General features: G+C 36.6%; 1 protein-coding gene across 1 annotated transcript; it reads right to left on the bottom strand.

Moving 5' to 3' along the window:
* Nucleotides 1-2446: 2446 nt before the first annotated feature.
* On the bottom strand, nt 2447-13462 carry LOC137393566 (uncharacterized). The gene is made up of 7 exons (XM_068080179.1): nt 13278-13462; nt 12709-12845; nt 11862-11994; nt 11379-11593; nt 10894-11015; nt 8516-8610; nt 2447-3125 (listed from the first exon to the last, which is right to left on the bottom strand). Exons 1-7 carry the CDS (start codon nt 13387-13389, stop codon nt 3028-3030), a joined length of 912 nt encoding a protein of 303 aa, XP_067936280.1. The 5' UTR covers nt 13390-13462; the 3' UTR covers nt 2447-3027.
* Nucleotides 13463-13897: the final 435 nt, after the last annotated feature.

Here is a 13897-nt window from a genome sequence, read left to right on the forward strand (position 1 = left end):
ATCAAATTTAGTTATTCCTTTTGAGAATATTAGCAAACAGCCAACATGTCAGAGTTAGAGCACTAGCATGTCAGAGTTAGAGCGCTAACATGTCAGAGTTAGAGCGCTAACATGCCAGAGTTAGAGCGCTAACATGTCAGAGTTAGAGCACTAACATATCAGAGTTACAGCGCTAACATGTCATAGTTAGAGCACTAACATGTCAGAGTTAGAGCGCTAACATGCCAGAGTTAGAGCACTAACATGTCAGAGTTAGAGCGCTAACATGCCAGAGTTAGAGCACTAACATGCCAGAGTTAGAGCATTAACATGTCAAAATTAGAGCGCTAACATGTCAGAGTTAGAGCGCTAACATGTCAGAGTTAGAGCTTTAGCATGTCAGAGTTAGAGCAATAACATATCAGAGTTAGAGCGCTAACAAGTCAGAGTTAGAGCGCTAACATGTCAGAGTTAGAGCACTAACATGTCAGAGTTAGAGTGCTAACATGCCAAAGTCAGAGCGCCAACATGTCTGAGTTAGAGCACTAACATGCCAGAGTTAGAGCACTAACATGTCAGAGTTAGTGCGCTAATATGTCAGAGTTAGAGCGCTAACATGTTAGAATTTGAGTGTTAACATGTCAGAGTTAGAGCACTAACATGTCAGAGTTAAAGCGGCAACATGTCTTTTAAAAATAAAAATCCATGACAAGCAAATCAACTAGAAATTGACCAAAAGTGGACTTCAAGTGAAATGATCGACAACAGATTTTGTGAGCAGAACTAGTAGTAATGAGCCTGTAACAAATCTGATGAAAACAAACCAACAGCAGGCTTAGTAGAAATAGGCCAATAGCAGCCCTTGTAAAAGCAGAGCAATAGCAATCCTTGTACAAGATGGCCAACAGCAGCCCTGTAAAAGACGACCAATAGTAACCCTAGTAAAAGATGACCAATTTGCAACCCTTGTAAAAGTAAACCAATAGGAATCCTTGTAAAAGACACCAATAGCAACCCTTGTGAAAGATGACCATCAGCAACCCTTGTAAAAGACAACCAATTGCACCCCTTGTAAAAGTAGACCAATAGCAATCCTTGTAAAAGAAGACCAATCGCAATCCTTGTGAAATTAGTCCAACCGCAATGTTTATTCTAGCTTTTGTCATAAGCATTGTATACTTTAGGCAACACTCTGTAATGAACTTCAAGTTTGCCGCGTAATTTTCACATATATCTTTAGATTATAACTACAGACAGATATCCACTTTTATGAACTGAGGTACTCATGTTTTTCAGAGTTCTAGGCGACACCGACTCTCACTCCGAAGAACTCGCATAATGACCACTCAAAAGATGCTCTAGCCTGTCTTGACAAACTGTTGTTTTTGCGGAGTTGTCTCCCGGCAAGCGCGGCTAGCAAAACAATTGTTGTTTTACTCCCTGCGCTTGGGGGACAACTCCACAAAAACAACACTTTGTCAAGACAATCTAAAGATGCTCCCACCATGGCCCTACTTAATGGTACTTCTATGATGACCTTGGTTAGAGATGCCCTCATTATGACCATGGCAAAAAACTCACATCATGACCATGCAAGAGATCCTTGTGTGACAATCAAATGATAGGTATTCACGTAAAGTGCTTACATACAAAAAGTAAAAGCTATGACTAAAGACTCAATTGCTATATTATACATGTACATAAATCTTAAATCTATATACATGTGTATACATAAATCTCAATGCTTGTTTGTCGTCTGTCTTTCGTGTGTCCAGTTATAGCGGTAAGGTTTTAGGAAAAAATCCACTTCGCACTGGAATTGAACTCAGAACCTCCAGTTCTGCAGAGAGGGGTACTATTAATTGCAATTCCAACACTACGAAATAATTGTGCACATCACACTTATTACACCTGCCAATCCCTAATGGCAATTGGTTAAAATAGCACGCTTCACGTATCAGTTAGCATGGTTGAAGATCATGATTGCGTGAGAAATCATGACGCGATCTTTTCTCCTAATGCTGTCTAAGTTATAATAACAGCTCCTATTATAGTAAGATCAATTAGCTTAAGTTACTCAAATTCATTGAGTAGAAAAACTTGGCCAATTGAAAATAAATTTTCTACGCAAAAACTTTTTTATTACAAGTACAAGATTAAAAGAATAATTTTCATATTATAGATAAATATAAAATTAAGATAAAATGAATTTATAATCCGCTGAACTTGGCTGATGGATATTGTCCAATATTATTCAGATATCCAGCTAAACATTGTCATTAAACCTCAAATGTGAAGCGACTGAAATGTTCATGCTTGTGCAGATAGGAGCTTAAGCTAAAATTATTTGTTTTCTCATTCGTAACACAAGCATCTAGTGAAACTAATCCATAAAAATGTTTGATGGTTGCAAATTGAATCGCATCACCTATTTAAAGCTGTAGCCATAGTGAATAGATATACAAAATACTGAGGGACGAACTGTTTTATTAACAAAAATAGAATAGGAATTGTTAAAAAAACACAATACATGAGATATCAAAAAAATTATGACTATTTGGAAAGTACTACTAAATCACACAAGATTACACTTGGGTTGGTCAATATAACCTCAGACTATGTTGATTTCCAACCAGAGGAACTTAAGGCACTTCGTGTGTAACGTATAGTCCCTGTTGATGTAGCCAAGCGAAATAAAAGTTTAAACGCCGTAAGGTAAAAGTGCGAATGAAAAATAAGAAATGTTAATCAACCAGAATAGAACTCAAACCAAAAGAAATCTTGTAAATCAAAACAAATGATTAACCTGGAAATTGTACAGCTAGTAAGAAATATCAAATTACTGAGTGTGGAAGTAGACAAGATTGTAGATCAATATTGTGTGATTGCACACTCCTACTAAAAACTAGTACGAAACGTAAGTTGAAACAAAGAAAAAAGTTGAGCATACGTCAAGGAAAAGGCACTGTAAAAAAATAAAACAAGACTCAAACGTTAGACACATGAAGAGTGAGCGGCTGGGTAGGAGTTGGTGCGAGGCCAGCTGATCTACGGTACGTATGAAGACTTAGCAGGAGCCTTCAGTCCAATGTAGACAGGATTCGGCGTCTTCTCTATGGTTCGTATGCCAACATAGGAAATAAGGCCTACATAAAAACACACCAGACAAGTATAACTAATGATATGTAATGTTAGGACAGAGTTGGTAAAAAATGTTGCATGCGAAGACAACTCCCAAAACTTTAACACGCGCATGGATTCTAGCACCGAGACAATTGTAGATATTTTCATTTGCTTTAAATGTTACGTATCATGAAAAAACTAAGTTTTAACCAGTCAGCCCGATAAAAAATACTTATGGATGAGAATGCAAGAAGCTGACCCCAGATACAGCACTGACTAGGATGAGCTGGGCAGCCTTAAGAGCTGAATAATACTGAGTAAACCCAATTAAATATCCAATTACTTACAGCAGAAAGTAAAGGGGCTAATAATTTCTCATTAACAATTCGTAGAAGTCCTCAAACATAATTTTTAAAATTATTGCAAATGTATAAAAGGCGACTAAAACAGCTAAAACATTTAGAAAAGCAGTGTAACACAACTCCACTTTTAACAATGACGCGTTCCGGTTAGACTAGAGTACCTCAAAATGAAAGACAAAAGCGAGAGAGTAACTATAGTAATAAGAAGGAAGCTTAACTTCAAGCTCTCGAAATGCTAATAGATAGACTCCCAAGCTAACTCCATCAGATGGAGCGACACCTTACCACCAGCACATGTAACTAAAACCTATCCTGTGTTTAAAGTCACACAATGGCGTGGCCTACGCAGCTTTTAGAACAAAACAACAAACTACAATTGATTGAACGTCCAGAAGAGTTTATGTTCTCCATAGATATATATACCTATGATAGGTATATATATCTATGATGTTCTCCGTCTCATATATGAAGAAGAAACACAAAAGTGTACAAGTCACTTTTACAACAAAATAGATTAGAAAATCCCTAGAGTACCAGCATTCTTAATAAAATAATTATTTCTCAATTTCAAATTACTATTACCAGCACCAAAGGTAAACGACAAACCGTGTGTTGATCAAAAATATTGAGTTACACGTACAACTGCTGGAAAAATTCTAAATATCATGCGCTAAGAAAAGAAAATAATAAGAGCTAATTCGACATGGTAGGATTGAAAAATATAGCCATAGTTCCTGAAGCCTAAATGTGTAAGTGGGACACACTGTGAACTTGCATTTACTTATGAGCTGATGCTAAATCATGTGTCCCACAGATGTTTTTTTCTGTCTAGATTGCTATCAGCCAAATTGCTGCAAAACCAAATCCTTTTTATGGTTGCCCCTTTTCCATCCCTCCAGGGACGGAAAAGGGGCAAATGTCACTATACTACTACAATGGTTGAACAATATCCTATTTGGAGTGTAAATCAGAACAATGTTTTAAAATGTGTGTTACAAATGCATGATTACACACAAACTAAAATCATCTGAACCTTTTCATTGTCATCTTACTCACTTAAAAGAATTCCTAGTTTTATCCCTGAACTCTACTTTTATTAGCAGAGTATTATTATTAGATCACTATGATGATTATTATTATTATCATCAGTAAATGTTGTTTTACATAATGTTGATTTACAGACCAGTGAGACTTCACCTTGGTAATGGCAATCGACTAGCTGTTAAAGAATAGAACTGTTACCGATATATTAAGCATCACTGAATCAATGAAAACATCCAAACAAAGGCTGTTGTGATCTTAGTTCAACCAATGAACTTAGATGAAGTTCAATACTCCAATACATTAGACGCTACGTATAACATAAACATCCTCTTATGTAAAGTAATATGCTGGTAGTCCCGTGCAGGGAGAGATCATCATGTGTAATAACTATGCACATAATTATGCTTAGATGCTGTGGGCCGCTAGAGATTGTCATGTGTAATAACTATGTACACAATTATGCTTAGATGCTGTGCGCCATGAGAGATTGTCATGTGTAATAACTATGTATACAATTATTCTTAGATGCCGTGCGCCATGAGAGATTGTCATGTGTAATAACTATGTACACAATTATGCTTAGATGCTGTGCGCCATGAAAGATTGTCATGTGTAATAACTATGTATACAATTATTCTTAGATGCCGTGCGCCATGAGAGATTGTCATGTGTAATAATTATGTACACAATTATGCTTAGATGCTGTGCGCCATGAGAGATTGTCATGTGTAATAACTATGTATACAATTATTCTTAGATGCCGTGCGCCATGAGAGATTGTCATGTGTAATAATTATGTACACAACTATTCTTAGATTCTGTGCGCCGTGAGAGATTGTCATGTGTAATAACTATGTACACAATTATGCTTAGACGCTGTGCGCCCTGTGAGATCGTCATGTGTAATAACTATGTATACAATTTTGCTTAGATGGGAAAAGGTGGTCGAGTGGTGCAGACGGCAGCATGTCTGCCTTAGAATCTGAATATCCAGGTTTGATTACTGTGTGAAGCAATCTTTTTTCTTAACGCTCCTAGCGCGGCTTCGGACAAACAGATGGACAGACATGATGGCTCTTATTATAGTAAAGATTTCACTTTACATAAAAAATTTATGTAAAGTTATTGCATCATACTGCGTAAGAAGTTCCATATAGTGTCAAGTGTAAAGTAGGTGCAAGTTCTCAAACTCGGTTTGAATAATAAGAGTCCCGTAGTTAGTCTTAAAATGTCATTATCTCTCGTGCGGCATTTAGGAGAGAAAACGCCGTATATGTGTATCTCTACTATTTATACTAGTACCCTGGTAATCTAGTGCACTGTGAGAAATCATCAGGTGTGCTGATAAAGTACAAAGAATAGGTAGCTTCACAATTATTCAGAAATCCATATTTAAAGATGTGTGATTGGTGCAGGTGTTAGAGTGTCGGTCTACCAAGCTGATTGTCACGAGTTGCAATCTCATTTAAAGCAATTTTTTATACTAGCCTCCAACCCTGGCTTTGGATAAACAGATAGACGCCACTCTTATTATAGTAAATATATATTTGTCTCTTAATTTATTTTAGTTAAATACAATAATTTTCTTGCTTTCTTTGCAGCATAGATCTTGCTGCGAAAAAAAGTAAACAAATTGACTTTGAAGATGGGCGCTCCCCTTAACTCAAAGTAAAATTACCCTAATCACGGACCATAAACCAAATGAAAGTGACAAGAAAGAGAAAAGTTGTCAATACAAACCAATTATACCACAGTTACTGTACAGTCACCAATTATACCACAGTTACTGTACAATCATTAAATTAAAAAGTTACGTTTTGGCTTTTTTTAAGGACTCATCAGGTAGTTTGGGAAGATCTTGGAACAGATTAGGCTATTTGCGTGTACTGTATTTTACGCTTGGTATAACATAAAATTCATATAAAGTAAACAGTCTCAAAACGGATTATAGACAGATGTATAACATAAAAGTTGAATTTAACTCAAATGAATTTAGTTTACTAAACACATACTTACAGCTAAGTTTTAGTATGTATTCTACTAAACTAAACCTCAACTTTGTCATCGTCTAAAATTCTATCACTTATTTGTTTTCACTATAACTTATAACAAACAATGCTGAACTGAGAGAGAGCACATCATATCTCTTTCAAGCGTTGTGAGAGGGAGTTCGGTAAATAGCATATCGGCATCTTCGTTATTTCAACATATCTAGCACACCAACTACCAAATTTCAAGTTCGGGAGACATTTGTGCTGATATCTTATGGCGAAAAAAATGTCATATAGCAGGGACGAAAAACATCGTGTTCCACATTGTAGGGCGAAAAACCATATAATAGGGTAATCGTAACCCAAGGGTGCACTGTATTTGCCTACAAGCCAACACTTCAGTAATCCATTTGACACATCCACCATCCTTTTTCTTGTACATAAATCACGATTCCTGACATAAATCTGTCTTGCGGCATGGCTTTTCTGTTAAAATTATACATATTATATCATCAAAAGTGGAAGTGTCGTTTTATTGGCGAGGCGGATCAATATGAGGTAAAGTATTGTTTTTCATGCTGTGTGGTCTTCACTAGAACTGTCGCTTCTCGTTCTTTTGTTAAAGGTTGACTTGCAATAAAATTGACATTACAGTTACATGTATTTGATATTAAAAGATTCACCATGTCTTACTCTGTTGTGTTGTAGGTGCAAAATATGTGGAAATGTGATTACAAGCTCTTAAAAGCTCAAAAACGAACAGTTAATCGCAGCCACACGAGACCGCCGTAGTTTGGATTCTCTTTCCAAAACGGCTCAAATGGGACGTAGTTGTACAAGATGGTTTCTGTTTACACATTCAAGCAACCTCATTCATCGAAATATTTTCACAAATATACTTCACGCATTCAATAAAACCATGTCTATTGTTCTTATGAGTCTGTTTTATTGTCATTGTAATGCTGTCACTTTTAGCACTAATGTCTAATAACTTACCGTAAAAATTTGTTTAATTTTTTAACCTTAGCTCGAAGGAGTACATATCATTGTCTGATAATCAAGACGAGCCTGTTGGCCACCTGTGATAATCGAAAAGTGCTGCAAAAATTATTTGCGAAGTATTGGGTCACATGATCAGATTACGACTTGACAATTAGATAATGCCGAAACAAAACTGTAAAGTAGCGAGCATCTATAATTGATACGGGGTCTTCGGTAAAACCTGAAGTGTTTGTCATAAACTAGTGCTACGATAAGTTTTATATTGAGCTTTTTATTGGCCTTTCAATTCACGTGAGAACATCACGTGACAAGACGATAACCAAATGTAATGACTACGTCGGAGAAATAAATAGAATCCAATCTACCGCGGCTTTTCGTTTTTGAGCTTTTAAGAGCTTGTAATCACATTTCCACATATTTGTCACCTACAACACAACAGAGTAAGACATGGTGAATCTTTTGATACCAAATAACTGTAATTTGAATTTTGTTGCAAGTCAACCTTAAATGGTTATATGCATTGCCGACAGCACAAAACATACATGGGCATTTTTGTTGATGGCGTCTTTGAATGCCATTTTTTCAGCTACACATCGGCCACCTCTGATGCTGACTCAACTATTAGCGGTCAATTTACCTGAGTCAGAGAAGGGGGTCGACTTGTACGACAGGTACATGGCAAAACCAGGATTTTTAAACCAAACTTCAGACCTCGACTTATACACCGGATCGACTTATATGCCGGGTCGACTTATACACACGGTCGACTTATACGCCAGGTCGACTTATACACAGGGTCGACTTATACACCGGGTTGACTTATACGCTGAAATTTACGGTATGTACTGTGCCCAATAAAGTTCTATGTAACAAAAATATATTACATAGCAAACTAGAAGTAGCCTGAGAGACCAGTTTTAAAAACCTTGTTTATCGTCGATAACTACAACCATACACAAATACGGCTCCTGAACCATCATAAACTCAACTAGCTATGTTAATAATTATAATTACCTTCCGGTGTAAGATTGAGATCCCTGCTAATATTGGCATATGTGGCTGCCTCCAACTCGTATCGATTGATAATCGCTTGGGCTTCAGTTTCCGCTCTAAAAAACACAAAGGAATCTTAATCAGCGAATCGATGGTCTTCTATGCAGCAGTACACACATTCTATAATGTGAACATTATGCATTGTTGCTAATAATGTATGATGCTAGGAGAAAAGAACAGCCGGGTGGTCTAGAGTGTCTGACCTACAAACAACAGGAAAAGGTTCAATTCCCAAAAAAGTCCGGGTGATGACAAGAATCACATCCAACCTTAAACTCATCTCAGCCTCTGGGCATGTTTCCAGTAGTCAAGATTATCTTGCCACTGGCTTCGGACTAGCCTGTCTTGACAAACTGTTGTTTTTGCGGAGTTGTCTCCCGTTCTGTAGAGCGAGAAAAACACAAGACGTGCATCAGCTGCACTTAAATTGTGTTGTTCTCTTCCGTCTATGCGGCTTGGCTGCGATGTTATGTCGGTCGCTCCATTGGTAATCAACGGATTTCGTGCAAAAATTTACGTAGAAAAAAATAAGAATAACACGTTTAACCAAAGACCAGTCTCTGCGGTAAACTTTAGTAGAACTTAAAAATAAAATAAATTAAAAATAAGAACAAATAAAACTGACTGATACAAAAATAGAAATAAAACTGACTGAGCGCACAAATAACAACATGTTTAGTTGCTGTTGTTGCCTAAATTCTCAAGTTCTACTAAAGTTTACCGCAGAGACTGGTCTCTGGTTAAACGTTCTTATCTTAATTTTTCTACATAAATATTTGCGCGAAATCCTTTATGATTACCAATGGAGCGACCGACATAACATCGCAGCCAAGCCGCATAGACAGAAAAGAACAACTCCCTTTCAGTGCAGCTGATGCATCAGGTGCAGTGCGTCTCGTGACAAGCTGTTGTTTTGCTTGCGGCGCTTGCTGGGGGACAACTCAAAACAACGCAAAAACAACAGTTTGTCAAAACAGGCTAGACTCAGACGTGTCCAGCCAAGATCACCGAGCTATTGGTTGTGTGACAATGCTCTTGAAACACACTCACACAGCCTTCTGCTAAGCAGACACTAGAAAAAGAAACTATTGGAGAGTTTTGCTGTCGGAAAATGTTGAGACCACCGAAAGTAAGTTGACTGGTGATACAGATGCATTATTAGTCAGTGAAAGACAACGATGCAATGAGGTGTAACCAAATGTACACAACATATTGCTGAACTCACAAGCCATATTAAAGACATCCAATTTTGTCGGTTACCTTCCCAGACTTGGGGGAGCCATTGAGTACAGGAAGTACTCAGTTAACGTCAACTCGGAGTAACAACAGGACTTCATAACTACTCTATCATTCATTTGAAGACTTATACAAAATTTTACAGTAAATTTTATAGGAAAGTATCACTATCTTTCTATCATTTGTGATTGTTTTTTATGTTTGAGGTAATGTAACTACCAAGATGCTTCAAAATTAAAATCGAAAAAACTCAATTGTGGTTAAAAAGCTCAAAAGAAAAACTTGCTCAAACTTCTCCAAAAATGAAATCAATAGTCATGCATATTGTTGACAAGTGATAAATATACAATCATATCTACATCGAGTACTTATATAGGAGTATTTATAAACACAACATTTAGAGGGAAAAAGTAAGACAATTTCTAACCAACCTAAGCTCCTTTTAAATTATTTAAAACAACCATAGAAATCTGAAGCTATATTTGAAGTTTATTTTATCGATCAAGAACAAATACAAAATAAAATATATGTAAATAGAGACGCGTAACACTGCAGCTTGAACGCAGTGTAACTTGATGCCATAGTGAGAGGGACCAGCAGGAAACACAACTTCTGACGTTATTTCTTGAGATGTGTTTTTCTTGTGAGCATTTTAACCGAAATCAAGTTTTTTCGATTTTAATCTCGAAATATCCTGGCAGTCTGATCACGACAAACATCCAAAACAATCGCAAAGGATAAAAAAATACCGATACTTTCTGTTAAAATCTAATCAAATTTCGTGCAAGTTAATTTTTAAACGAAGACTACCTGTATTATAATGCTAACATCAAAACCTAACATTTGTGCTCATTTTCTTATTGGCTTCGAAATTGAATGTGACACAGTCAGCATCACATAGACCGATCACCAAAACCTATAAAAACCTAAAATCTATATTGAAAATAATATATCTATGTTTAATGGAGTTGTCTTGCATGCATAGTTTATACGAATACGCTGTCTATACAGTTATGCAGATCTACTCAATCTGCTGCCTATAGACAAATGCAGGTTTAACCAATATGCTTTCTGAACAACCAGAGATGTCTAAAGATACATACTGAAACTCAAGAATTCGAGCTTCAGATTCTGCTTTCTGCACAAGAATTCGTCCGGCATAATTGGCTTCCTTGAGCTGAGTCTGAGCCTTGGTTTGTTCCTTTGGCCGTTCCTCGACAGCAACCTAAAAGGACTTGGAAGTCAGCACTCCTACACTATATAATAGTTCCGATATAGAAAAACCTTCTAGCATCTACGTAGATACACCTCCTGGTCTCACCATAGAGCTACTCTCTAGAATCCACATAGACATACTTCCTAATATCCACATAGCCATACTTCCTAATATCCACATAGACATACTTCCAAGTATCCACATAAACATACTTCTTAATATCCACATATACATACTTCCTAGTATCCACATAGACATACAGTACATACTCTCCAGTATCCACAAATGTACCATCTAATATTAGCATTTTAAACACATGTTAGGCTAAGTTCTTTATTCCAGTCAGAGAGTAGCTGTGACTGTTATACATGCCTGAACATTTTCGACAGCTTCTTGTTTGTCTCTAATAGCAGATTCGTAACTGGCAGGCCTTCGAATGTCATTCACTTGCACATCGTTTACATCACAAAAGAAAAGTTCGCATCTCTCTTGGAGCTTAACCTTGAGTTGCACTGTGAACTGTGTCCGGTTGGTCTGAATGTCATTCGTGTCAAACTTGCTGCAAACGACTTGAACAGCAGCGAAACCTGTCAATGTGAAATTTATGTCTTGAAATTCTCTACATCAGCAGGCGCTCTAAAACTACAACTTAAATTATGCACTAACAATGCTGCTTCTGCTTTTTAAACTTTATGACTTCAAATAGTAATAAAATTTAAGAAAAAGATGCTTCTGCAGCTTGAATGCTGCTTCAAGCTGCATTCACAACCATTCAAGCTTTGCCGACCCCTAAGTAAACATATTGTCAGGGCTTTTATGGCTTCTACCTACAAAATATGACAAATTCAAACTCACCTGCCGCAGAGAGAACTTCTTGGTAGGTATCAAAGTCTTTGAACTGAGTGACAAGCTTATACAAATCATTAGGTCGAGCTTTAAACTGGTAGGAAACATCCAACTTGATGGTCACCCCATCCATATTGAGGCACTGTAACAAGAGAAGATCTGTGAAAAACCTTTTCCTGTCTCTGCAAATGATAACGAATTCTGTCTTGTTCTCTTCCAGATGTATTTGGTCTAGCTAAACAGCAGTGGAAAATAAAATGCATTGGATGAAAGTTGGAGTTACTTTCAAGAAAAAAGATGTGCTTGGCAAATTTACATATACTCACGACATCAAGAGAGTTTAAACGCAACATTTCTTGAAACCAAGTTTAATAAAGTATTTATTCTTGTATCCTAGCAATACGCTTCCTTAAATTTGAATCAAAAGATCATTTTGATCTGAAGAGTGTTTGCAATTTTAAATAGATTCTCAACCTGAATAAGTTTTGATGGTAAGCAGAGTATCTCGCTAGCATTATGGTTGATGGTCATTTAAGAAAATAATTCAAAATTTGAATCAGCAATAGACTTGGATTTAACAACTGATGACACAGTAATAAACATAGTTAAATCTGATGAGTGAGGCAAAAAAATAAAATTGAGAAAGTCGGAAAATCGAGTGTGGCGAGAAATTGAGAAAAATGTGATGTTGAGTGAAGGAAGGTGAAATCCGAAGCACAAAAAAGAAATATAAGCCTGCTGGATAGTGCAGAAGGGAAGTAAAAGGACTTCATTACAACCAATAAAAATGAAAACAAAAGTATTCAAGTAACGCTAAATAAAAACGGTGAGAAAAGTCAAGCTAAAGGGATCATACTGAAGTGTCATCGATAGTGTTTGTCGTGTAGATACTCGGAAATACGATCATTTCATAGCCTGGTGGACCAGTATGGAGACCTTCTCTAAAGACTTCAGTCTGAAGATTCTTATTAATCGTGTCATACTTGAGTCCAACTAAAAAACAATGTACTGGTGAACGAGTCATGGAGCTGGGAGCATGACATGGCCAAACTGTAGCTATATCGATCTGTAGAAACTGCTCATACCTGCCAACTCTCACGTATTGGGCGTGAGACTCACGCAATCACCCCAAAGAAAAAATGAAAATGCGTGAGATTTTTGCCCCAATTTCAAAAATTTTATATATGCTATCATTGATACATCAATTGCCCCAAAACCAAATCTCACGCATTGCCCCACTCGTGGGTTGGCAGGTCTGCAACTGCTGCATAGTTTAAACAAGAGCAAACACATTTTAACTTTAAAATCAGAACGTCTTTGCTCTTGTTTAGATTATAGAAATAAAGTATTATGTAGAACATGTACAATAAAGCAGTAAAATTTCGTGGTAGGAAAATTTACGGAATACGAAAATTTACAACTTACTTTCGAATGAGTCAAGTTTCTTAAGCGAAGAAGCCACAAGACCAATTATGAGTGCTAACACGCCAACTACAGCAACACCAATAGCTATTTTGATGGTCTTCGATTCCACCATATTACTGTATGTGTTAAGCAGGTCAGAGTAATAATTATTTATTATATTCTGCTATGACGACTCCTTTGATGAGCAATTGCCTAGCATTTTACTATCTAAAGATTTTTTCGCGCATAACATTATTGGTCCATACGTAAGCAGTAAGTAGCTACGTCTTGCTGCTATACATAATGTACATGTCCAAGTAGATACACTGTACATCAGTACGTACATGTAATATCGTTACATGCGTTGCAATTATTTCACCACGAGTGTCCATTTCGAAAACGAAATAACATTGTACAGTATTGCTATTGTGTGTCGTTAGTTGTAAAATGATGATATTTTATGACACAGCATTGATATTTCAAAAGCAGATGAGCTGTTGTTACTTTTAGCACATTTCTTATGTTTTGGTAGTTGTTCAACTTGTTGAAAACTTTTTTTAACAATCATTGTAATTTTAGACTTGTGTTTGTTTTAATTTTCATAACAAAATTATTCCAAAAACTTTAACTTAAAACAAACC

Source organism: Watersipora subatra, chromosome 4 (genome assembly GCF_963576615.1).
Source record: "Watersipora subatra chromosome 4, tzWatSuba1.1, whole genome shotgun sequence".
Taxonomy (NCBI): domain Eukaryota; kingdom Metazoa; phylum Bryozoa; class Gymnolaemata; order Cheilostomatida; family Watersiporidae; genus Watersipora; species Watersipora subatra.

Excerpts from the sequence above, each read along its gene's own strand:
- LOC137393566 (XM_068080179.1), bottom strand. The coding sequence starts at position 13,389 with ATGGTGGAATCGAAGACCATCAAAATAGCTATTGGTGTTGCTGTAGTT. Across the intron at positions 12,846-13,277 it reads GAAACTTGACTCATTCGAAA|TTGGACTCAAGTATGACACG; the intron begins GTAAGTTGTAAA and ends ATTGTTTTTTAG. Across the intron at positions 11,594-11,861 it reads AGAAGTTCTCTCTGCGGCAG|GTTTCGCTGCTGTTCAAGTC; the intron begins GTGAGTTTGAAT and ends TCACATTGACAG.